General features: G+C 44.6%; 1 protein-coding gene across 3 annotated transcripts; it reads right to left on the bottom strand.

Annotated features, from left to right (window-relative positions):
* Positions 1-345: 345 nt before the first annotated feature.
* Positions 346-8,417, bottom strand: PRSS23 (serine protease 23). Of its 3 annotated transcripts, none has more exons than XM_037377694.1 (2): positions 8,296-8,417; positions 346-3,526 (listed from the first exon to the last, which is right to left on the bottom strand). In XM_037377694.1, the coding sequence occupies exon 2, from the start codon at positions 3,511-3,513 to the stop codon at positions 2,395-2,397; it is 1,119 nt and encodes a 372-aa protein (XP_037233591.1). In that variant the 5' UTR covers positions 3,514-3,526; positions 8,296-8,417; the 3' UTR covers positions 346-2,394. The 3 variants fall into 3 exon arrangements, with proteins under 3 accessions (XP_037233591.1, XP_037233593.1, XP_037233592.1); XM_037377696.1 differs by lacking the exon at positions 8,296-8,417 and adding an exon at positions 6,470-7,348; XM_037377695.1 differs by lacking the exon at positions 8,296-8,417 and adding an exon at positions 4,048-6,431.
* Positions 8,418-26,651: the final 18,234 nt, after the last annotated feature.

Raw genomic sequence — 26,651 nt, 5'->3', positions numbered from 1 at the left:
ATAGGTTATTTTCAGCTCTAACTAATCCAAGCTCGTGATTGGCTTGGGAACTGCAACAATCATACAAAAGCTAAGATCGATTACTACCATCCAAAGACACAGTGTAATTAAGCCTACTAAAAAAAAAAACAAAACAAAAAACCAAACCAAACCAAAAACAAAAACAAACAAACAAAACAAAACAAAGACTTTTAAGAGGTGCGGACAAAAGAAAACTGAAGGAAAATAAACAGCATTGTGGACATTAATTAATCTGGTTTGTATCTGAATGTCTTTACAAACAAGTAAGTGAAATGAGACTGGAAGTGCAACCCAAGTATAGCACAAATACAAGAATGTCTGCACTGTAATTCCATAACTTTTCTTTATTCACTGTGATACATTCAAACAAAAGTGCTCCAGATAACAGCCATAGAGTAAAGGAAATTAAAATAAGAAGGCAGAAAAAGACCATCAGATACATATGGTGATTATTCATATTTCAAAGCATTAGTAACTGCTTGTATCTGAGTGCACCAAAAGCCCATGAGGGTCCCTGTTTTAGTATGCTGCACCTATAAAAATAATAATCACAGGCAGCTCTAGCAAAAAATGTTTTTCAGAACTAGAGCCAAATCCATCACAAAGATAAAGCACCATCAGGCATATGTTTACAAATGCCACAGTAATTAGTAGGCTGTAAGAAAGGCTTATCTGAATTAACATTTTCCTTGTATTTGTATAGCACAGGGAAGCTCTGTTTAAATTCATTCCTTCCCAGCTCTGCCATTTCACACCAGGGACGTGCATTTGCCCCACAACACCAAGGGCCATGGGCAACTTCATAAGCTTCAGGGGACAGTGACAGATGGATGGAAGAGAAACCGGAACTGGAGCCAGTGTCTATCCTCCTATTTAAAAAAATAATATTGGCATGGCAGCATGTACTTAACCATGTTACTTCAATACAGTGGCACAACCCATCTGAGAAACACTGTACAGATTGACTTCCCAATGCCATCTGCTGAGCTACAAGTATTTGGCTGGACTGAATTTACCTACAAAAGACAGTTCTTGGTTTAAACTCCAATTCTGCTATAGGAAAAATATAAGTCACTTATCTATAAGAGACAACAGAACATCACTCCATAGCAAACTCAGATTGCACCCTACAATGTGGCTCTATTTCAGCTGTAGAATTACTAACTGTGCATTTGCCAAGAATTATTTGTAACTCAACAGTTTGATGGGGAGGAGGATTCCTACTCCAAACATCACAAGAAACATAAGTCAAGATGCCATACAAATTACGCTGTCACAGGGGTACAATAGAGAGACACTTATAAACTAGGGTCCCTCTGCCTGGTGTATTTTTAGGTAGAACAGCATGGATCTTCAACAGAAAGGGGAAAAAGTCAGTAGAACCCTTGTCCTGCTCTCCCCTCTACCTGCTTTGCAGGCAGCAATTCAGATGGCCAGCAAGACCAAAGACAGGCTTCCCCTCCGAAAATGTGAGTTGCTGACACAAGATTTTCCTTATAAAGATCTAAGTAGCTCATAACGGGAAACAAGCCTCTGTCCCCATACGCTTTCTGTAACAGTATACTCATAGGTGTCCTGCTAGGTGTAAGGCTATACCCCAGCTGCTATAAAGATTTAATCCCATGTATGATTTGTTTCCCAAAGCAGGGTGCAATGGCACTGCTCATACGACCAACATCATCTTCATGGTCAAGTCCTTGCAACTGCATGGTCAAGGTCTGTTTGCTCAAAAAGCATTTTTCTTAACTATGTTACTAATAAAGTCTCAAATCACTCAGGCCGAAAGAAGTGTTATGCACTTATTTACCCCTCACGCTATTTGTGTGGCATTCATCTCCCACAGCACATGCCTTGCCCTTTTCACACTCCCGTTCTCATGCAGGAACACAAAGCTGTAATGTTTGGGTTGCAAACACCATTAAATGACCCTCTTCAGCCCCCAACAGCATAGAAATATTTTCTTTTAAAAGTTCAGATCAAAGCATTTCTACTAATCCTAGGATTTATTAAAACAAACATTGTAGGCATGAGATAGTCAACAGCGTCCCTTTTATAAGATTCTTTGGAGACGGTTCTGATTTCATACTGTTTACTGATCCGCCCCTAATTAATCTTCAGTTGCTCAGCTGCAAATTCAGCAAGTCCACCTGCTCCTTCCCCACCCAGCTGATGTTCCTTTCTCCCCAGTTTCGAGCTGCAACGACAGCACCACACAGCCCCTGTCCCAAGAACGAGGTGGATTGCTTGAAAAGCTTTGTATCACATCGCAATGTTACAAGATCGTATCACACACATTTGCAGCAGAAGTCTAGCCTTTCCTCAGATGAGTAATTAAAACCAGTTATTAAGTGCTTTCAAGGAGTTTCATTGTCTTTATCCTTCCCTGCAGTCAAGGTAGTTGCCTTTGATCCAGTAACAGATCTGTGCGTATTTGAGTGGTGTGATGCGAACAGCTACATTGAAATCCTGTGGGGTGCCATTCATGTCCACCCACTGATGGCCCGAAAATATTCCAATAATTTTACGCTCCCATTTGTGATTCTGCCTCTTCCACATCCTCACGTACACCCCAGATCCACTTGCACCTGGCTGGGCATCACACTGCTGGTACAATAGGTCATATGTTTCATCTTTGACATCACAGAAACGGTAAACCAGGTTTCCCGGACGATCATTGTCATAGCCAGAGAAGTGAATCCTCCCTCCAGGCAAGTTTCTTGCTGGTGGGCTCACACCTATTTTCATAAACTTTCTTTTATGAGGCTTCTTCAGCTCCAGCAGGGCATAGTCATAATCCATGCCAATGTCATTGGCATTGCCTTTGATCCATCCTTTGGGGACATGTGTCCGTTTCACTCGGATCCACTGGAATTTCATTTTCTCAGGCATTGCCGAGTTGGTGATATTGGCCCCTTTGCTGCCATCTTTCAGTTTGGGCTTTAGGAACCCCACCCGCAGTTTCTGAGCTCCTTTGACATAACTCTTGCCATCATGGATACAATGAGCGGCAGTAAGAACGTGCTTTTCAGCCACCAGCGTCCCCGTGCAACCTGTAGACAGCTTCACCGATGTGGAGAATGGGTAATTCAACAAGAAGTCTTTCCCAAAAATGCTAAACCTGCTGTCATAGCCATAGATCTGCCTCTTAGTTCGAGATCTGCCTTGAGACCCATCGCCGCTGTTGCTCAGAATATATATGCCCACCTCAGTTTCAGTGAGGCTACCATTAGCGTACAAGGTTTCATAGGACAGGTAGTTCTTCACTTCTTCGTAAGTTGGCAGCGGAGAACTTTTGTGGCATGCTGGGCCACAGGGCGATACCACTTCCAGTCTGGCTTCAGCATCAAACTGTGGTTTGTCCAAGTTAAGAGTAGACTGTGGCAGGATAACTGGAACTCTGTAAGACGGCCAAGTTGGCTTCCAGTGAGAACTGGAGGGCATCACATCTTTAGCAGCACACAAAAGGAGGATTAAAGTGGACAAGCCTGCCATTCTGAATGCCGGTCTGTGGAAGACAAAAGGAAGTCCGGTTATTCACCCAGACATGTTGCAGGATTAATCTACCTTGCTAAGTAACGGCATGCTGACCAAGTATCATATAATAAGGGTCAAGCAATTTGAATGGAGCCAACTATCACTATGTACTGCAGATTTCTCAGTGTTAAACTGGCGCCTTAACCTGTATCTTCAAACAAGCGTCCCAGTTTAACACTGAAACACAGGGCGTTTAACCCTTAGGTTGTGCTGAGCCACCAACCCCCAGCTGACATCAGTGGGAAGTTATGGTATTTGTCTTCACAAAGTGTAAAGAAAAGTCAGACCCTGTAAATTCCTGCATTCAGAAACCATAGCTCCTGCAAAGAGCAAATGTGTCTGTCTTCAGCTAGATTACAGCGGTCTCTGAAAACTCCCACCTACTCCCTGACTCTGCTGACAGAGGTCCTTAAATCACCTCACACTGTTTGCTGTCTTAGCCAAAGACATCAAGCTGATGGTAGGAACAAGTGGGTAGACAAAGAAGGTAACCTGCACAGAAGCTGGGTTGCAGAACATGACCACACAGGAGACTCGCTTCCCCTTGCAACTCATACCCAAGGAAGGTTTCTGCTCCACCTAGCATTCACTCTCCCCTAGGCGTACATGAGAAAGAATGATAAGATTACATGAGGGCAGCTAATGAACTAAGTTTACAACTCCTGAGGGAATTTTCAGTTAACATACTGGCTTATTCCTTTACAAACTCAATTAATTAGAAATGCAAACCGACTCCCTCTGAGCACAAGGAGGCAAATGGGACTGTAAATGTGTTTATGAACCACAGGCAGAGTGCCTCGGACTGCAGAGAACAGCGTGCACTAGTACTGTGTCAAGAAAATGTGTAACTTTAGTTTATTTGAAAATTAGCCATACAGCTGAATCACTGCAGGAGGTATTGCACCCTGGGCAAGAAGGCAGGCAGGATCTCCCTCAGACAAAGATTATTCAAACAAAACTTCACAATTATGTTGAGCTTACACATATTTAAAACCCTGCTGAGGTTACACTGATCACAACTGCAGGATCATTCCTGAAATACCTCAAATGAGTAAACCAAAGCAAATCATGCAGGAGATGACCACAGCTGTCCAAGAAAAAAAAAAAGAAAAAGCCTTCTCTCCAATGCTTTTTGTAGGAATACTCCATCAGCAAGCTGCACTGAAAAAGACTTTGGAAGCTACAGACTGCTAAAGTCCAGAGGTGTCCAACTCAAACATTGGCCTTGGATTCTTCCATTGTTGGTAGCATCCTCTTTGGGAATGAAGGCTATAATTAAAGCACACAATGTTCAAAATATTAATTGCCCCGTGCAGGATATCAAAACATTTCCATTCCAAAAGACAGACATAGATGAACAGAGCTGACGTTACTGATGCCCACAGAGGCAGGTACTGACTCTTCCAGAAGTGACCAGGCATTCTGTTGGTTAATTTTTTCATTAACAAACAGGACATCTTTAAAGGGACATACCCCTTTTCTAGAAGGATTAAGCTCTACAGAATGCATTGCTTTATCCCTAACGGGCAAGTCATGCTGGAAAATACAGGCCACTTTAAACATGAATCAGAATTGCATCATTTTGGGTGTCCCAGCTATTCAAGGAAAACCATCAGCTCCTCTGGCTCCTTCCACGGCAGAGATTAATATTGGATGTGGCTGGGTTTTGCAAGCTATGAAATGAGGTAGTTTCATGATGGTAAGAGGATGGCCCAGGGAACACTTGCTGTATTATCAAATAGACTTGTTGTATAACACTGATTAGGAAAACATAGAAAAAGAAGGTAACAGGGGCAAATGATACCACTCCGTCCCCACAAAGACAATACACAATAGCATAAGTTAGCCATCCTGCTTGCAACAGTGAGGGCTGTACACAGAAATGTTTACTGGTTTCCCAGTTAGAAGCTGAGAACAGACTAAAACACAGTTATGCTGTGCGTCAGGTAGCAGATCCCATCACTAAGAGCGTGTATTTATAACCAGTCTGCTCTCATCTGCTTCACACCAGTTACTCCCACAAATTACATTTGAAGCTTTCCTGATAGATGGAATCTCTAAACTGCACCACTCATGCCACTTGGATCTAAAAATCATTCATGCTAACTGAGCCAATGCTGGCCCTTGGCTGGTTTGTTTAGCTGGCAGGGGAAAATTAGAAGTGTCTTGTCAGTTGTTATTTGCACAAGCAGGAAGATTCCCTCATGCCTGTCAGCACAGCGACCTGATGAAGGGGCTTGCATGCCCAACAACTTCTCTCCTTTCTCGGAGAGCATCAGCCGGGCTGAGAAGAGAAATTACCTCTCCCTGCAACCTGCCCTGCCGTTATCTCCCTACCATCCCCACTGGAGCAACGCCAGCGCTGGAAAGGCAGTTTTAGACAGCAGAGGGCGGCCGCCCTGTGAAGAGAACAAGACAGGGATGGGGACTCAAGCTGGTCCCAAAAAAAAAGCTTCAGAAGACGGTATCTGTCTGTGCTGGGCTCTGTAAGTGGTACTTACTCCATGTCTCTGAGTAAGCCTTCCCACACACGCCCCTGTGGCTTCTGTGGTATGATTGCATTGCAGATGTATGGGATAAAAAAGCCTTTTCATCCGTTACAGAACATTTCTGTTGTTTAAAATGTTATTAAAACCTAACAGGTTTGAGTTTATACCTGACCATATAAGCTAAACAGTGCTCACAAACCAAGGCATTTACTGAAGACTTTGTAGTTACATCTTATCTGGAGGCATAACTGGTACTAAATCAGCTCTGGGCTGCAATAAATAGAATAAATAAGCCTCAATTATAACAACATAGCAAATTAGTGCATAGTACCTCTTTCTGTGTAGATTGTTACTCTTTAAAAAATATAGTTAAGCAGAAAAATAAAGGAATTGTAAAAGCAGTCTGAATTTAAAGAGAGACCTACCAGTTAAGACTCTTCTTTCCTTTTCCTTTCTCTTTTGCTTTTTCTTTAAAACAAAACCAAAATGCTGCAAGAAACAGGGTTAACACTCTCTGTGTTCAGCTATTTACTCATGGGTTACCCCGGAAAGATATTCTCTAATCGAACAAACTGGTTAGAAGCGAGTACTTCCCGGAACGGCTATCACAAAATGATACTCAATGAATTACGACATGCTGCCCTACTGTAGTACTGCTCTTCTGTTTCTATTTAAACTGTGTCATAAACTCAATCCACCCTTTGACTCGGTACAAAGCCCTGCTCCGATATCCAGCCTAGAAACCCCCTAGAAAGCGGTTTGTACATAATCACACTTGCTAATGGCATTAAAATTGTTTAGAGAAAGGGAACAGTGACAGCTACCCTGGGGCTCCCCACGCTGCTAAAACACTCTGCAGACACATTTTCCTGCCTGCTACGGGCATTCACGCCTGGAGATAGATGTTAGTGAAAGAAAACTGCCTTGTTCAGGACTGGCATGAATCATTTTCTAGTAAGCAAGTAATTTTTCTGGAAGAGTTCACTACTTCAGGGGTGGTTCTTGTAAGAGATGGTTAAATAACAACAGATCTGGGAACATGCAGTGTGAAAGCCCGTGAAGTGAACAGTCTCCATTACATTCTGAAATGAAGAAAGTTTTTCCACGGTGCTGGAAGTCAGAATGATTAACACGGTTAAAAATAAAAAATAAAAATAAAAAAAAAGAAGAAGGAAGCCAAGAGAGTAAGAGAGAAAAACCTGCCTCAAAGCAAATCATAAAGGTGAGCTAAATTACTGTCACTGGCGTGCCAAAATACCTCTGCTGCTTTTCTTAGTCACAGAACTTGTTAAAACATAGCAAACATAATTGAGTCGCGCTTTGAGAGCTGCCGAGGTCTGGCTGCCACCAGCACCCTAACACCGCTGCCGGGAGCGGGGTGCGGCGGCGCTGCCTTCCCTGCCGGGCTGGGGGCCGCGGGGCGCGGTGCCTCGGGGAGCCCCAAACCAGCTCTGACACCGGCAGCCCCCGGGCGGCCGCTAACACGGCCCAACGGGGATTTTGACACGCGTGTCAGCGCCACACGCCCGGGCGGAGGAGAGGGACCGTGCGGCGTGTTCAGCCCAGCCCCGGCGGGTCTCCTCAGGGAGGCGGCCCCGGGCTGTGCCGCCACCTGAGCGGCCGGCAGCGGGACCCCCCCGCCCCCCGCCCCCGCCGGGGCAGCGGGCCCCCAGCCGCCCCGCTGAGGAGACGGTGTCACTCGTTCCCCAAAGCCAGCACACTGACTGATGCTCTGCCTCAGGGGGGTGAAGCACAGGACCGCAGCGGCTCAGCCGCGGAGCTACTTCTGACGCTTCCCAAGCGCGAAACGCAGCGAAGGCGAATCTTTGTATCCCCCGTTAAAGTTATCACCGGGAGAGGCGAGCGGCGGTGCTTGCCGCCCCAGCGGCGGGGACCCGGAGCGGGGACCGGCGGGGAGAAGCCGCGTTACCCCTTTTTGTCTGCCCGCCGGCGGAGAGGCGGTGCCGGCTGCGCTCCCGTTGATGCGAGCGGCGTTAAAAATTAAGCCTCTGGGCGCCGGAGGGCTCGCCCCGGACCGGGACAGCGGCTCCCGCAGGCCGCCCGGCGGCAGCGCCCGGTGCCCCGCAGCGCCGGGCTCCCCTCGGCTCTGCGCCCGCCGGCAGGTGAGGCGCTGGCCCCGGGGCACCGAGGGGCGAGGACGGCCCTCGCCATCCTCCCCGCCGCCTCTTTGTCCCGCGGGGCGACCCGCACCCCGCGGCACCCCCCGCGGCCGGCGGGACCCGCTACCTACCAGCTCCCCGCGGCGGCGGCGGCGGCGTCTCCGGGAGCCGCTCAGGCAGGTGGCGGAGCCGGTCCCATCCCTCCCGCCGCCTCCGCGGGGCTCGGGGGCGCCTCCCCCCTCCCTCCCGCCGGCCGCCGGCCCCCAGAGGCGCGCTCCGAGCGGGGCGGAGCGGCGCGGGGCGGAGCGGCGCCTCCCGCAGGTGGCTCCCGCCGCCGCCGCCGAGCCGAGCTCGGCCCCGCGCCGCTCCGCAGCGCTCCCGGCGGCGCCCTCTGCCCCACCGCCCGCCCGCGGCCGCGGGGCGTCCCTCCGCGCAGGCCTCGCCCCGCAGCGCAGCCTGTGGCACAGCACCCCCGCTTCTTTCCTCGTTTACTGCCATTGCCGTTTATCTGCTGACGAAAACTATAGCTTATTCCGCGTCCTTGCCTTCACGCGCGGTGTCCCGCCACTGCAGGCAGCTCAGGGGGTCGCCGGCCCCTCACCTCAGGGGTGGCCAGGCCGCCACGGCTGGGGTGGCAGGTTTCAGGGAGCAGTGGTGGCACCTTCGCAGCCCCCAGGGCACCAGGCTCTTTGTCCCCAACACCTGGGTCCCCATCACCTGGGTCCCTTCTCAGAGGGTCCCCCGGTGTGGGGTGAACCCCTGGGGTCCCTTCTGCCACGGCAGGGCACAAGCTCCAGGAGCTCTGTGGCCTGTCGCCTATGTTCCCTCATCAGGCAGATATCTGAATTTGTCAGGCACATTCTTTGCATGGATTTTAATTACTCATCCTTTTTGAATCCTTATAATGACACCTGGCAAGAAAAGAGGAAATGGGGGCCAAGAAGGCAAAATTCCTGCAATGTGTTTTAAGTCTGCGAGAAAAATCCACAGAAGGTTTTGCCAAAATTCCCAGCTGATCACCATTACCCCAGAAAGGAAATATAAATTTCACGGGAATCAATTTATTTGCTGCCTTCTACTGACCTCTTCACCCCACTGCTACCCTTCCAGGGGACCAGGAGACCTTGCAGCATGGCAAAAACTCTGCCTCACACATGGACCCTACATGAGGAGCTGAGATGTTAACAGGATCTTGCGTTCTTAGATGTTATTTTTCTAATTTTCATTTACTTGGCCCTAGCACCAACCCCATTTGGGCCTGCGGAAAGGTTTAACAAATGGTTGGAAAAATCGTAACAACCTGGACAAGTCTTTCACAACTACGAATGATCAGAGGAGAATTACGATGTGAGGGAGAGGTCCCCGGGGGTAAAGGGCAAACGTCTTCAGCAGAAACACTGCTAGAGAACACAACCGGTGTCTGGGGGAAGCTAGGGCTGGTGACACCAGTTCAGCTGCTCTTGGGCCACCAGGGAATGGTCATGCAACAGCAAGGAAGACACCTCGAGTATCAGTAGGCAGCTAACAAGTAAGACTCCATCAGCAATGCCATACAAATCACAGATGCCTTCCTTATCTGGACTCTGCGTCTGCTCACCTCCTGATTAAATACGCAGTCCCACCGCTCAGGAAGCTCTGCCCTGCACACCTCTCTCTGCTGTTTTGCGTGGATGGAGGAGCTGGTCCATGTCTCGTAGAGGGTGGAAGTGTTGTGGGGTTTGGTTATGTAATGGGAGTCAGGGCTGCAGCAGCGGTCCAGGTGGGCTCTTGCTTTCCATGGGCATAGAGCCTCTTCTTTCACAACTGCCATGTGTGCTTCAGGGCCTTCCCAGCTTTCCTCTCACAGGTCTTCCTAGGTGTGGTAGATCACCGCACCAAACAAGGCCTCTTGATCATTTTTACTCTTCTGACAAAGTACAAATTGCTCAGCGGTCACTTCTACGTGACTGCAAACCCTCCACTGAACAATTCTCTATATGTCCCTTTCCTGCTTTATCTCAAACATATCCGCCTTCCCGTATCACACTTCTGTTTTCAAGAGTCTCAGTGGGAAGAAGGAATAAATATCAGCACAATTTTTTCCTTCTTTGTATGTGTTCCCCGATCTTTTATTTACAATGACTGTGAATAAATTCTGACTGGCACAAATTCAAATAGATACAATCCTAAAAGATGTGACACTGATAGAAACGTTTCCAGCAGATGAGGGGCAGAGGTGCATGACTGCTAAGTTACATATGCTGGGATTCACCTCACCTAGCTGTCGGGCTTTGGGATGCCCTGGGCTATCCATGATACAATACAGACCACAGACCTTCCCTGCCTGGAGCAGCAGCTGAAAGTCAGTGCTGGGAAAGATGAAGGCACCCCACCCAAAAAATGCCTATGTCAAAATCCATAGTTAGAGATATCCCACTACACTTCTCATGGCTTCCTGGTGTATCTCTGTCTTCCTGTGACTGACTGCTGTCTCTCTACTTCTGATTAGAGGAAAGGAAAATCTTTTTTTGTGTGTTACGTTTGCACAGCACCTGCCACCATGGGGAGCTGGTCCATAGCTACCAGTTTGCGGTATTTTAGTTATGCAGATTATAAGACATCATGTGCCTCTACGTGCAACAGATAGATGAACAAGAGCCACAAGGCTTGGTGTCTACAGGACTCCTCTTGAGAATGAAACCTTGCAGCAAAGTGTTAGGCAAAACTTCCTTCATGTCAATAGGAGTGGAGAAGAATGTTTAGTTTGAACTTTAGTTACAAGACATTTGGTTGCCATAAAAACTTCTACAGTTTTATAATTTTTATGGCATACATTGAACCATAAACTCAGAAAAGGTAGTTCACCCAGCCTATCTGAACGCCTGTCTTAAAAAATGAACTACTGTCCAGTTCTTTCCAGCAGCTATAGACAAAATCTAATGCTTTAACTTTCTAATTACTTTCTAATTCAAAAGAGGAAAAAAGTACCAATTAAAGATTATATTCCCCCCACCCACCCCACCTCCCACCATATGCATAATTCTTAAGAAACAAGAGCTCTGGTGAAATTGGGCTGCACAAGCTTTTTTAAAAAAAGAGTGAAGTCCAAGATCGGAGTGTTACTGTGAGCCATTGTTGAGGCAAGGAGCAGTAAGTGACAATGTAAGTAAGGGTGAAGAGGTATTAGCTGTACTATATTGTCAAGTGATAACACACATGCTGACTTTTCAGCACCTTGTGAGTAAGCTGAAAATGAAACGGTCTACAGGTGGGAGACCTAATGAATGGCACTGTCAGGAGATAATTTCTCATGGTTGAAGAAATCTTTTATTCTGCAGGGAAGTGAAGTAACCTGACATTATGGGCCTGTGCCAGATTCTGCTGCAGACAATGGAGTGATTTCAGAGGCCACTGAGTCTGGAAGGAAGAATGACAACCTACAGTTGGCTGAAATGAGTCCTCCTATTGCTCACTGCTGATTTAATGCAGCAGAAAAGGCCTTGGAGTTCCCCACTGCAGTGGCAGCTAACCAGCACACTCCCTCTGCCTTCCCTGGAACAGAGACCTCTGCGTCACAAATGCCATTTCTAACTGCAGGAGGAAGGAGTTAAAGGTGAAGACACTCTCTATCCCTTTGGAAACAGTCTATTTTGAAGGCAAGGACGGTGCTGACTGGGACTTTGGAGAAGCAAGTCCTATCCTTATCTCTGCCCCTGCATCATTGCAGGACTTCAGGAAGGCTCTGCTGCCTTGGTTCCCAACCTGTTCAATGGCTGTGAGAGCACGTTCTGTCTCAGTGCAGTGGTATGATGATAAATACAGTGGTGACTGTCCCACGACTGTGGGTGCTGTGGTGATGGGAAGGGGAAGGCCAGACATTTGCCTCAGAGATGTTGCAGCATAGGATGATACCACCCAGAGAGAATAAACTCTTTTTTCTTGGGTTTTCCAAGACTGTGGATGGAAAACAGGTGGTGGGGGAGGCACTTATTCCTAGTTCCCAGAAGCAAGATGCTTTTACTGTCGTCTCTTGAAGGAAGCGTGTGAAGACTAAGAATGTGAGCTGTTTGGTTTACAGAAAAGATTGCCAAGTGGGAAAACTGACAGCTGAATGTATACAATGTCCTTCCTGTGTTGTCATCAGCGAGTGTGACACAAGGGGAGTGGTGTGGAGGACTCTAGCCTTGGAGAGGATTCCTCTGCCCAAATAAAAACAACCTCTTCAAGTTCCTTTTGCAGGCCTTTAGGGGCTACATCAGAGGGCGATTTACTACATCCTAAAATAGGATGTAAGATAGGCCAGACAATCACTCCTTAAAAGCACTCATTTCCTTCCATTGTCAGTCAGGAAAGGTTAAATCTAACTTTTTGATGCCTACAGTTCCATGAAGTGAATCCCACTTGGTGTGTCCGTATTCCTCCTGGGTGATCAGGGGTATTTGAGCATCTAGTTGCAATTCATCCTAACAGAGGAAGGTTCCTACTGCATAGTTCTACCTGCAGACATAACTGTGCAAACAAAGAGCTTTGCCTGAGACAACTCAAGCTTTACAGAAACTTTCTGAAATTACTGGAAAAGTAATCAACTACTATATAGGAAACACAAGGGGTAACATTGGACTGAAAATATAGTATGTTTAGGAATATTTCGTAAGGTTTCTTTTCTCCCCACAGAATTCTCAGTTGAAAGGCTTATTGGGATTATCTGTATCTGTCAGACATGGTATGGGATTCTCTAAATATCTGATTGAAATAGAGTATATGATGCAGAAAGTTTTGATCAAACTATGAGATGCATAGAAAGAAGAAAATGAGGAAGAATATTTTGAATTCGACTTGATTCAAAATTCACAGCTATATGTATATTATATATGCGCTTAACTATACAGATCTTGGGAATTACTGCTGAAAACATTTCTGTCAAGTGATATTTAAACTAACAGTGCCCCTTTAATTTCGTGGTAGTGAAAACTTGTTGAAATAAAACAGGCATCTGGATTTGCTCCAGCAAGACTGAGATTCTTGTGAGATGCTGTATCTTCACCATTTGGATAAACAGCATATCAATACAGTGAAGTAATCCCAAAATAACACCTTAAAAATAAAACATCCACTGCAACTGCACTCCCTGAGAAGTTCAGGAATTTCCTGAAAAAGGGAATCATCAGTGTTACGCAAAAGTGGATCACATTCATCACTACTGTTTTTGTTTTCATGCTAGCCTGTGCCTATCTGCTGGGCTTAGGTTCTGCTGTAGGTTTCACTGCTCCGTCTAGTGGTTTTGAATCCACTGTGTACTCATATAGGAAGAGTGAACTATAACATTTTATAAGTGATGTTTGTGACCATGAAGTTACTGTATAGTTAGAAGGTCATCGAGGGTATTAATAAACTGTTTTTCAGCTCCTGTTGGAGATCACCTCACGCTCAGCTTGTTTAAAGAGAAGTCTGTGTTCAATGCACACAGCAAAAGAGAAGGTTCTCCCCACAGTGAGAGCCCACGTCTGTGGAGGAAATGAGTTGGGCAGAGTGTCTGGTCAAACCCTTCGCCATCTGTCTGTCAGCCTTTGCAACGGTGTTGCTTGGCTAATGCTGGGAAAGGCCTTTCCTAGTCCTGTTGTACAGCAAGATTTGGTAGGATTTCTAATAAGATGCTTGGGCTCAGACTTAGTTTGATGCTTTGTCGTGTTGCACCCAGCATGAAGGCACCCTGACATTAGCAGTGTGACCTGTAAGTGAGGGACCACATCGTATTTCAGACTACATTATAGCTATGGTCCATCTGGCAGCGCAGAGCCTATGCAGTTAAGGCTTCCCTCAGGGAGAGGGAGGGTTGAAGGTGGTCTTCTTGACAAGATCATCCTGCAACGGGTGTAGGCACTGTGGGGACACCTAAGGCAGGTGTAGCTCCCCAGCTTAGGGAGACAAAGAAAAAGGAAAACCCGGCAGGGACTGGGACTATTTTAATGAGCACTTCTGCCTTAGTTTCTCAAATAAGCCTTTGCTGGTAGAATTTCTGTGAGTCCGTGTAACACGTGTGGACCAGTGCTCCTATGGGGAATGAACGCAGGGGTCCAGTGCAGACAGGAGGGCTGTTGCAAACAGCACGTGGGACTGTCTGATAGGGGCCTCTGGTGTGAAATGTGAAGAGGAGTTATAGCATAACCAGGACAGGTCAGTTATCATTAGCTTGGGAAGAAGTAAACAAGATTAACCTCAGCTAATTTTAGCCACCTAAAAATTATACAAGTAGCCTAAGGGAGGCCATCTTTAAGTCAGAGTAGAGGAGGCATCTCCAGAGGGCAATCCATCCCACCCATGTTAGATGCTGCAGTTATTATGGAATGAACTGCAGTCTGGAATTATTTTCTCTTGGGTATCAATAGCAGCAGCCTAGACGGCTCATGTGGAGATGATATTCGGCTTTTAAAGTTAAGGTGGCAATACAGCATTCAGAGTTAAGTGCTCCTCATCGGAGAATTGCTCTTGGGCAGCTCTCGTTCACATCTTGTCAAGATGAGCTTGGCTTGTTTTCCAAATCTAGTGTGTCCAGCTATGAAAAGAGTGATGATTTTTCTCCCAAATAGGTTACCTGTTTCACTAACCTATGATCCTTTTTCTCCCCTGGTAGCAGATGACATCTTTCATTTGCAAGGCCGTAGTGGTGATTTTATGCCTCGCAGCTGTGACTGCAGCTGCAGTACTGTATTTAGTTCTGCCTACTAGTTCTACGTGAGACAGAAAAATTGGAGGTGATTAAGCAAAAAAATCAACAAAAATGATAAAAGGTAAATAAAGAAAACTTCTATAGTTTATCATAGGAATGAATCTAACAGTCTACACTGGCAGTGTAGACTACATAGGACCCTAAGGAGGAATTATTTCACATGGCACTAAGGAGTATAATGACAAGAGTATAATGCAGTGAAATAAGAAAAGACATATTTAGGCTGAATGTCACCAGAAAAAATTGTGACTGTGTGAACTGGTTGTGAAATAGTATCCCAGGGGATTTCCAGCCCACCCCCCACCACCACCCCCCACCACCCCTGGAGATATATAAACTGTGTGAGGCAAAACATTAGGAAAGAACAATGCTGGATATCATGTAGCAGTTTAGGTAATCCAATAGGTCTTTCCCAGCACTAATTACTGCAGTCTACAGTTCAAAGCCTAGAAGATAAAAAAAAACCCATTTGATGATATGTCTTGCAAAGACATATCTTGTAAGGAATATTTATAGCAAGTCTGGATTTCTTATAACTTATTTCTGACACAGTGTGCCTTTCAAAACTCAAAGATGAATGTCTTAAAATAGCCTTGTGCTGCTCCATACGATGTATTGGGTACTGACTAATGTCCTGAAAATACTTCCTCCCTCAAATGTACTCAGTGAAAAAGCCTATTTCTGAAATGTCAAATCTATGCGTTCATTCTACACTCTTTCAGTTAAGCTGGGTTCCCTTCTGTACCAAGGAGAGAGATTTAAGTAGAAAAATGTAATTTTTAATGACAGGCATACAGCCTTATACAAGCCAAATCCGATAAAGATATAGATACTACAGAGCTGAGCCTAGGATCATGTCCGCACGAGATGCTGAGACATGCATCAATCCTGCAAATATGATTTAGAATTTAGCTTTCTCATCCTTCTTGAAAATAGGAATTAAGACAAGCAGGGTATAGGTATCTGCCTACATTTAGCAACAGCCTAAGACAGTAATTCTAAGGGGCATCCCCTATAACTCCATGGCATTATTCCATGGCCACTTTGGCAGAAGACTTCCTCATACAGGAAAGGAGTGAGCAGTGCATCCGATCCAGACATCCACACACATACTCCCTGGATGCCGCACTTAGGAAAAGTAAAGGTCCTGACACTGCCCTCATTCTAGTGTATTGGTAGGAGGATCCCACGTAACTACTGATTGCAGTAATGGACCTGGGCCATGAGAAAAGACCCCAGACAGAAGTACCAGCTTGTTCTGTACCTTGGATGCTGCCAAACACTTTGGCCTGTCTTGACATGATAGTCAAGTTACCCACAGGGCTTTATAGCTGGAAGGAAGCACCCTGATGTAGTCTGACATCCTGCACTACCTGTTGGACTTCTCTGCCCCTGGTCACTCTTCTGAGCTAGAAAAATACTTTAAGGAACAGTCAGTCTTGAGCTAAAAATTATTACAGTGTAGGTATCATTGCAGCCTTTGGTTCATCATTGTATAGTTATTTCTATTTATACTTCAGCTGTTTATTAAGACATGTTACGGTCAAAGGCCTTAAAAGTCTAAGTATACTGTATGAGTACAATTACTGTTATTCTGAAACTTGCAATTTCATTAAAAGCAGTATTGTTCTTCAACCAAATCTGTTTTCATAAATCTTAACTATATTACTTTAATCTTTTGTGAAATATATCAGCAATCTGATTATGTCATCTTGATCTACTTGACTGGAATCAAGTAGAAATGCCCACAGTTATCGGAGTAATTCCCTATAGCCTATTCAAATATTCATATCACCTTCACTTTCTTCCAGATTTTTACAAGTTTTCCTTCTGCTTTAGGACTAACTGAAAATTGACAGTAATGGTCAAGAGAACTTCTTGACAAGTTTTTGAAAACTCTTGATTTTAAAATGTCTAATTTTAATAACAGCTGTAAGCAATAATATTTAACTCTTGGAACGATAACTCTGTTAACTGGCAAGGCTAATATGTGTTTTCCATGTTGATTTTCAGTCTAGGAAAGTGTTGTATGTAATTTTTACAAAGTCCCACTGTCACTGTGGGAAATCCAGAATACATCATTCAGACTAGGTCACTTTCTCTATACATTGCAAAGAAGTGTTTTAAGTAAGTATTTATCCTGTGGTTCAAAAATGTTTGAGATCAATGGCTTCACTTATCAGTGACAGAAAGAGGCGATGCCATTTTTGACATACGATTTCTGCTATTTTGAGATCACTTGCTGGCTTAGTTATAACAAGTGGTTTAAGCTGTCTGATCTCAAAATGCTGCCATGAAATTCAGTAATATCAGTTAGGTCAAATTGATGTTTATTAATGAGCAGGCAAATCCCTCTTGCTTATTTTCCAGTCTGAGTAATAGCTTAAGGAAAATTAGATATGTCCTTCTTTGCAAGTCTCTTGGTTGCTTTGCTGATTTCTTTCATGATGTTTTAAATGTGTGCTAAAGAGTGTGCTTTTGTTCTACCTTTTAATTCTGCTCTTTTTTCTACCAGCTTAATGCCCCAGCCTGATTCCAAAGATGCCCTATCCCTGGAAGTGTTCAATGCCAGGCTGGATGGGGCTTTGGGCAACCTGGTCTAGTGGAAGGTGACCCTGCCCATGGCAGGGGGCGTGGAATGAGATGACCTTTTAAGGTCCCTTCTAAGCCAAACCATTCTGTGATTCAATGATTCTATGATTCTGGAAGTCTATATACCTTTTTCTAGATTTGGAGGCCATCTGGATTGTCCTGTTTCCCTAGGAAAAGTAGGTAAAAAAATTTCAAAGCTTTAACTTCAACTATTTACCTTGCTTTTACCTAGCTTCTGCCACACATTTACCAGTTCTTCCAGATCACCTGAACATTCTTTTTAGTAGCTCCCTGCTGAGATCTCTGCTATCAGTAGTAAATGGGATGACCTGTCATTAGTATTCATTTAGACCATCAGTAATCATTAAATCTATTTAGAGAACCATAGAATAATTTAGGTTTCCTCTGGTGGTCTTCAACCTCCTGCTCAAAGCAGGACCAAGTCCAAAGCTGAGCCTTAGATTCAGCTCTTAAGTCCAACAGAGCCCCTCTTTTGCAGAATATCCATCAAGGATCATCTTCTGCATTTGAACAGGTTACAAATTTTTGATGGAAACGTGTGGAGCCTGACAGGTTGAGACTTCCACAGTGATCTACCCCATACCCTCTGTTCTTTTCTAAATGTCTTGTGCAAATATGGCTGAAGAAAACAACTAACAGCAAGTTTAGTGGTTATGTGCTGGACTGGCTTGATTCTGTTTTCAAAGACAAGTGAAAACCAATGAAAACAAACAACCTTTTTTTCTAATTTTCTTCAAAAGTCTTACAAAAAATATTTTCCTTCAATTTTTCATGTTGTTTACCAGATTTTATTTATTCATTTACTATGATGAAGCTGGGTTGGCAGACCTGTGGCATACATTGGCTTAATTTCCTAAGAACTTACTCAAGTTCCTTACTCTAACTGAAGAAACGGGTTGGATAAAGTGAAATGGGGTGAAACACAAAAGTTTGCAATATACAGGAGATTGACTTAGGTGATGCTGTGCATCTTTTACTGTATCAATCTTAAACTATGACAGGCATGTATTATAATAAATATGATGTCCTGATACAAAAGGTACGACATGTATGCATGACTCAAAGTATACTAACTTTGCTGATTTGGAGACACACCATTAATGTATTTTAAAATAAATACTTACCAAGCACTAGTTAAACATTTCCTACATTGCCAGCATGAAGGAATAAGGCTACAATTCTCCATTGTCCTGCAGCAGGCGTGATTATAAATGGAAAGGCAGTTTTAAAATCACAAATTTTCTATTATGCTTCATTAAAAGCCAGCTGTTTGCTACAAGCAATGAACACAGAAGGGCCTGTGACAGCAATGCTCCAAGCTATACTTTGTCTAAGCGTACGTTGCTTATAGTATTATGCTGGTAGCTGCTGATCTGTTCTATTATATGACTTTCAAACACTCTCTTTTACCCCTGCTGTAAAGCTAAGCACATTTTTTCAAAGTTCTTAGTAAATAATTGCCCTATCTCCATTTACAAAAATAGATTGGAGCAGAAATTCCTAACTGAGCCTGTGGGGCTGGACAAACGATCACAAATGTTTAAATATTTGATTGGAGAAAAGCCAAATTTTGAATGTCATGGAGAGTGGCCAGTGCCAAGCATCCAATTCTTCTACAGGACCTGAAGGTCTGAGCTGAAGCTAATTGTTTACCCAGTCTGTCTGCCCAGGCAAACAAGCTCCTCGAAGCTCGTTGCTGCGAGTCTGCCGGGATCCCCATTCCTCAGCCTTTATGTACTTATTAGGCTTACAATAAAGGACGGCACCGAAACAAGCACAGACGTTAACAAAGCCAGGGGAATGCCAGGCCTGGTCAGAATTAAATCAGTGTGTCTTGAATGCTCTTGTTCTGAATGTGAATATGGAGTTTCTGTTGTGAGGGTAGGCGAGGAGAAGGAGGGTGAGATGAAGTTGAGTCCCCTGTACTGAGCTCGGCAGGGAAAGCCGACAGCTGACTGAGCCCTAATTAGGACCTGACAACCTGATCCTGCAGGCAATATTCTCACTGAAATAAATGGGAGCTCTGTCTGATTAAGAACAGTATTGTATTATATTGTTACATATATTATTTGTATTTCTCCAGGATCCACAAGTCCTAACTCAGTTTGGAACGGCACTGTGCTATACATTATAAAAAAAGAAAAATAAAAGTCCAATTTCTTGCCCTATTTTGCAGTCAAGATAGAAAAAAACAGTCCATCTGCCTATGTTTGCACACCGTGTTACTGGCACAATCTGGAATAAAGCCAACACCCCCTGAACCCCAGTCCAGTAGGCAATATTGCTGTAATTTAATTAGGTTTGTCCAGTAGGCACTATTACTCTAATTTAATTAGGTTTCTCAGCTACATCCCTAACCTTAGTACTTAACTCACCTTTGAATATCATATTTTTTCACATTCTTTATTCCTAATAGTAGTTTCAGGAAACTGATCAAGATCCCATAATGCAACCCCACATGACATTTGGTAAAGGACAAAACTTTTAATCTGTCTCTAATGTGCTTGTGGAGATAAAAATAAATGTGTGGAGCCGATTTTCTTCCTTCTGGGAAATGTTTGAGGGACAGAAAGCAAAAGAAATGTGAAGCTGGAAAACAGCGGCTTTTGAGGTTAAACTGATTCTCTTTTAGAAAGTTATCTGAGGAGCTGTTTGTTTCCTCATGCTGGTTAATTAATTTCATAGTTTGACAGAGACTCTCCAGCGTGGGAATTAAAAAAGTCTGTCAGGTTAGGTAACAACCTCTGAGATTTCCCTCTGGGATCAGCGGTGTGCTGTAGCATCAGACGGACCTCTTGTGCACCAGCAACCTGCTCCTTTAGCGTGCGACAGTCTCCATGCTGGGGCAGAGACCCTCTGGTCTTCCTCAATTCATGCAGTCTCTGACCTTTCTGCTCTGGCAACTGATAAATATGTCAGAAAGTGGTGCTGCTGGGAGGCCGAATTTAGATTACAAGCCCATGTCTCCAAACTGACAGCTGACAGTAACTCTGGTTACTGCTGCCTTGGACCTCATTTGAACGCCTGGCAAAGGGGAAAGCTCTGTGTGTCATTGTCTGACCCTCTCAAAATGCTCCTCTGCCTGTCTTTTTTAACCCACTGAGGAAGATTTTGAAGTAGGTTCATCTGTGGATGGAGATGAAATGACAGAGGAGACAGGACGCTGGGGGAGGCCTTTATGCTCTCTGGAGGCAGAGGATGTCCTGGGGAGCTCCTGCACACCAACACACTGGTTGGGAAACAAACAGGAGGAACTGGAGGTCTGTGCAGCTGCAGAGCTGTGCCATCGCTGCAATTACAGATCTGCGGTGGGATGTTTATGGGTTGTAAACATTACAGATGGATCTGTAACGCATGCATATGCACTCTTTAGGAAGTACAGAGAAGACGAGAAGGCAGCTGTGCTGTGCTGAGGAGAGCTCCAATGTGCAGGACATCTAGGTATCTCCAGAGGTCCTTTACAAAGTAAATTTCTCTACAATTCTGCATGATGCATTTTCCTTGGAGGATTATTCTTCAGCCTCACAGATCTCTCATCAGAGGCCAGCCTACATTCTCCGTTTTCCCTTGTCACAGTTTATTCCCCTTGCATTCTGCTAGAAAACTTCTTTCCCTCCTGGTCACTTCCTGAAAGTAATGATAAAACTGGAATTACAAAGACTCTGCCAAAAAGACAAGTTCCTGACATCCTCTGCTGAAAAATCACTTGTGCCTGGGAATATCAGTCAGTATTTAGTTCTCATTTTGGTAGACTCACATTCAGTTGCTTCTTGCAAGCATTACGTTCACAGAAGAAAACAAGACAACCTAAGAAACTGCAGCTGGTTAAACGATAAGAGTAGAAGCAGGACAGATTTTCTGCACTAGAAATAAGCATTTTACTGCTGTGAGGTATTATAAGCCCAAAAGCCTGTCAAGGTGCAGTCACAGCAAAAATTTAAAGCTGTGGGTCTCATGACGGGATGGGCTAGGATAGAAGGTCCTGAGACAGAAGGGTGGCATAAACACAGGGACTTACACCTTCACTGACATCTACAGGTTAACTGCTTTACCCTTAACTGGACTTTTCTTGAAATGCCTGATGACATTTTGTCTTCCCCAGTTTTCCACATCTACCTCTGGCCTTCCTCGGCCACAGAGCCATCAGATGAGGGAGCTTTTGCCTGGGCTGCCCAGAAGCCCTTAATCATTCCCACGTCCAGCTGCAGGCAGTATCATTCTCCATTGTTACAGCAGTAGTAACCTGGAAAAAAAAAATTATTTTGAAAGCTGCTTGGCAAACCGTTATTTGAAGGGATACTATTATAAGAGCCATAATGAAAAGAAATACCAAGTGAAATTTTGAAAGCTTATATTTAAGCTTTTTCTTAAAATCTGTCAGAAATTAGTTTGAACAATCACTTTGCCTATTCAACTGTATCTATTTACAGCAGTTGAAAACTAATGTGCAGTATTAGAGGCAGCTAATTGTTTTATCAGTGTGTGGTTTAAATGCAGTGGATAGGAAGTACATAGCTCCATGTTTAACTGCTTTGGGTAGTTCCTACAGCCTCCTCATTATCTGGATGCCAGTCCTGCTAGACCCTGTCAGAAAGAACCTTCTGAAAGTTGAAGCAAAAGACTGGGGCGGGAGGTAGTTGCCACCTGAATTCTGCAGTCATGTTTTCCAGTGATTTCCAAGAAAGAGATCCTTTGGTACTTAACTGGGAAGGACTGCAGATTGGCAAAGTCTTTTTCACTTAGAGGTCCCTCTGTAGCCAGAAAAGAATTTTTCCAGAAAAGCTTTTTTCAAGAAGCTGAATTCAGTCAACTTCAAATGCTCTATGGAGTTACAGAATCAGGCACTGCTCCTGTCTGCCAGCAGAAGAAAGGGAATGGCAATAAGTAAATGATTGAACGAGATGTATGGGTAACTGCGCTGATCCTTTATTTCTGCCATTTCTGGCCTTTCCACTGTAGGATCCAGATCTTCTATGGAGAAAAGAGGCCACACAAACTAGGAAGGATGTACAATGCTGCCATAAGGGAATTAGGACCAAGTTACCAGCAGCTGAGAGATGCAATTTGACAGACACCATAGGGGTGCAGTGCAGCGCAGGGAGCAGCCGGCACCCTGGAAGGCAAAAAGGAGTTGCTGAGATACAGCAATCAAATCAAAATCACAGGTGAACTTGAATGTGTCAAGGACAAGGAGCTAGTGGCCAGGCAGGGGATCATGCCAACTGTTCTAAATGTCAGCATTTCTCTTGCTCCATGGCTCTGGGATACATTATCTTTTCCGGGTCAGCCAGCCTGAAAATATCCCTCTGGTGAAAACAGGTGATTCAAACCCTGGCAGCTCAGCTGGTTCTGTGCCCTGTGTACGTACCCCTGCGAGCCTGCTAAACACAACGGCAAGGGCAGAGGCGTCTGTGGGGCTGATAGCAAGTGGGGAAACAGATACACAGCTCGTCTTATCCAGAGATGAGGACAAACTGTGGGCAGTGCTAATGAGGAGAGCAGGTGCCTATACAGTCCTCCCCAGGTAAATCCTGCCAAAAGACGGCTTATTAATGCTGGTATCTTCTCCTCAAAGCTGGAGACTTTCTCACTGGAAGTCTTCTTGCACTGTTCCTGGAGATTTATCATATAGAATGTTTTTATCCACCTATTTGCTGGATTGTACCAAGCACATATGTATAAACATATGTACAGGTTAGTTGCATCTCTCACTAGATTGTGTTGACGCTGTGTGTGAGGCAATCAAAGAACATTTTGACTTAGCATCTGGTTTTCGCCAGAAAAAGAGCCATATATATTTTTTTTATCTTTGTCTACCTATATGATAATGCAACTATAATTAAAGCGTCTATGACTGCCTGAAAATAATCCAGACAGCATATTTTTCCTGTTTTGTCTACTTTGAAACCTTCCTCTACAACAGTGCTGACTTTGATGATATTTTGGGTTGACTCCATCGACTAATTTTTCATTTCCCAACAACCTGTTGTCTCCAAACATGTTTTGTTCTAGATTATATTATATTAATACTCCAAAAAGCTGAAGTCAGAATAGCACTCTTTGTTTTACCATAATGGAACCGGCATCAAAATGTGGGCATTTCTTGTGGAATGGAAACTTGAGGTTTCAGCTAGATATAACAGCATCTGTTTCACAGAAAGGGAGAAAAGTCTCCCTTATATCTATTCCTTTTATTATTTTAATATAGACTACAACTTTAAGAGCAGGGACTCACACCTGTTTTGTAGAATCCAGCTGTATTCTCATAAACACAGGGAGACATGGTTGTGTCAGAAAACGACCTTAACCTCCAGGAAAAATTTGGCTGGAAATCAGAAAAAGTACTTCCAGCCAAAATCAGTCAATAGAGATTTTGTCTCTGCTGCTGCGATTAATTTAAACTTTGCATGTCACAGGGAGGAAAATAGAATACATTTTCATTGACAAGTGAGGCTGGCAACCTATCTCAGCTGGATAAAGCCAGGAACAATGTGCACAGCTCCACTTACCACCTCTTTGCTTCACTGAGTGAACTTCCTGCTCATTTTCTGGGGAACTGTGTTGGAGGAATTATTCTGCCCAGGCTTTTTATTTATAGCCATGACAAAGCCAAAGGTTTTGAGTTTTTGCATCTAATAAAATACGAATCATAATGAGGAACCCAGAACTACAGCACCTTTCAGCAACCATTTGCACAGTCTTTGCCAGTTGTGAGCTGGAAAGAAGAGACAGTTTTCCCATGCCAAGTGAAGGTGATAGAGGCCAGTAGTTTAGCTTGCATCACATATCTTTTCCACAATCTCAAGCCAAACCACTGCTATAGATTTCCCCCCCTCCCACTCACTGGACTTTCTAATGTGAGAAATATCTTCCCATGGAAAGCAGTGGTTACGCAGTCACATGGGATCCTGCCTTACTCATACTGCTGGCTTCTGGCTCTGTTTCATGAAACTGGGCAGAGATGCCAGAGTTGCCCTCAGGCTGGGATCTCTCCTGTAAGGAGCAGCAACAGCAGTCTGGAGGGAGCAGGCAGGCTCCAAATGACCTTCCCAGTCATTGCAGAAAGTGACTTATTTGACTAAAGAGCAGGCAAACACCCCATTGCATGTTATGGCACATGTACTACAAGAAGAGCAGGGGATATAATTCTGAAGACCAAACCACCCATGCTCCCTAAAGACACTGAAATCTTTTTGAAAGACAAAGCTGTTCAGTTCTGAGTCCTAGACAAATCCCAATCTAAGTACAATGTACTTCTCTGCACCGCTTTGACAGCAGCAGTTGGATACGTACCCATCCCTCCCTGACCTTAACAGCCCTACCAGTGCTTTTCAGTAGCTGCTCTGCTGAGCACCAACCTAGATGAGAGTATTTCTGTACTGAGTGTGCTAATCTAATACTTTATCTAATTAGCTAATGCTAATCTCATACTAATACTTAGTATTACATTTATAAAATGCCTTGAGAATGTCACACTATAGATTGCAAGTTCATTGAAAACCATGAGCATATCAACCCAGAACCCGAAGGATGAGGAAGTGGGCTTGGTGAGCCCTGATAGCCCCAGCATCATCAGGCCACGAGCAGCATGCTCCCTGCTCTGGAAAGTGCTAAGAGGGGAAGCACAGCTCTGGGCCCTTTGATTGTACCCCAGTTAATCTCAACAAGGTAGACATTAGGCTCCTGCACTGCATTCCTGTCCCAGAAGGTGATCGGCAGCTTCAGTTACCTACAGCTTAGAGGGCTTGATGTGCTTTACGTGCAGTATCCGAGAGTCTGCCGTGGATGTGAATGGGCAGGTAGGGCATATTGTACAGAGCCAAGTAGAAAGGGCTTGAGAGCTCAGTCAGATGCTAGGAAGGATGGCTTTCTACAAAGGCAGAGCTTTCTGCTGGGGCTGTAGAGGGAGACAGAAAAGAAAGATACCATGAGAGTAATGTATGGAGCTCCTCTCCTCACTCCCGGGCTGCTTTGCCTTTCCCTCACTGAGCACAACAACAGCATTTCCTTCAAAATGTGTCCCAGTAGACACACAGCAGGGGAGTGAATTGAAGCAATGCAAGATGATGGCACACCCATCTGCAGGGACAAAGGCCGGGAACCTAAAACTACCAGGCAGAAGACAGCCATCATCATCAGTTGTCATTTGCCCCAAATGAAGGGCTGTTTGTTGATGGGTGTCCTGGAAATAAAGGTTAATGAATTCTTTCTCTGAAAGCCTTTTCCACAAAGAAATACGGATGGAATGAGTACTGCAGCCATGTGGAGATGCCTTAGCTCCTCTTTCCACTGTCCTGTCATGGCTGTAGAACTGCCTCAGGAGCAGAAGATCAGGAGAAGGCCAAAGCTCATGCAGCTGGGTGACTAAATGTGCATGCTGGAGAGTGTGAGTTCATGTACAGCAAGCATGGTCTGTAAGGTGCTCGCAGACAGCCTCTACAAACGGACTGGAGGGACCGTGCAGAGGTTGTACCACATGGAAAACCAGCAGTCTGGATCTTTCAAAGGTATGGAGGGGGTGGTCACAACTCTGTGAGGGTCCAAGCTCTGCTGCTGTTGAGGCTGGCCACGTTTTTAATCAGTGGCTGTTTTCCAGTAACTGTGACTGTTTCTATTCTCACTGATTACGGGTCCCTTCCAACTTGAGCTATTCTTTGATTCTGGACAGACACCCAGGACCTTGACAAGATGGCTTTTAACTCTACTATATATTAATCTTCTGTAGAGGGTGGTACATGCTAAGGGAGGATATGGGACAAAGCAGCATTAGAAAAGGAAAGTGGTGGTAGGTCCATGCTGTTTGGGGTACTAAGCCTTCAGAAGCCCCACTTTGAGATCCTGAAGGCAACTCAGGGCAGTGGGAATAGCAGTAACTCCATCAGCTGTTCCCTGGAAAATGTGCACAAAGCAGTACCAGCATGGAAAGTTGTTACTTTTCATGGGGATAACTGTCCTGATACACCTAATATCTGGTTTTCTCTTCCATTTCTATTGGTACTGGCATCTAATGCCCAGAGCATAACTGACGAGTTGTAAAGAGGTATATGACAACAGTAAGAGACTTTTTCCTTCCTCATGGAGCCTCTAGATCCACCACCAAGTTCCCAGCCCCAAAACACTGTGGATACTCATGGATATAATGGGAAATAAATAAGTTTCAGGCTTCTG

This window comes from Falco rusticolus, chromosome 2 (assembly GCF_015220075.1).
Source record: "Falco rusticolus isolate bFalRus1 chromosome 2, bFalRus1.pri, whole genome shotgun sequence".
NCBI lineage: Eukaryota > Metazoa > Chordata > Aves > Falconiformes > Falconidae > Falco > Falco rusticolus.
The sequence above is the reverse complement of the archived record's forward strand: the minus strand, read 5'-3'. Positions and strand labels throughout refer to the sequence as shown.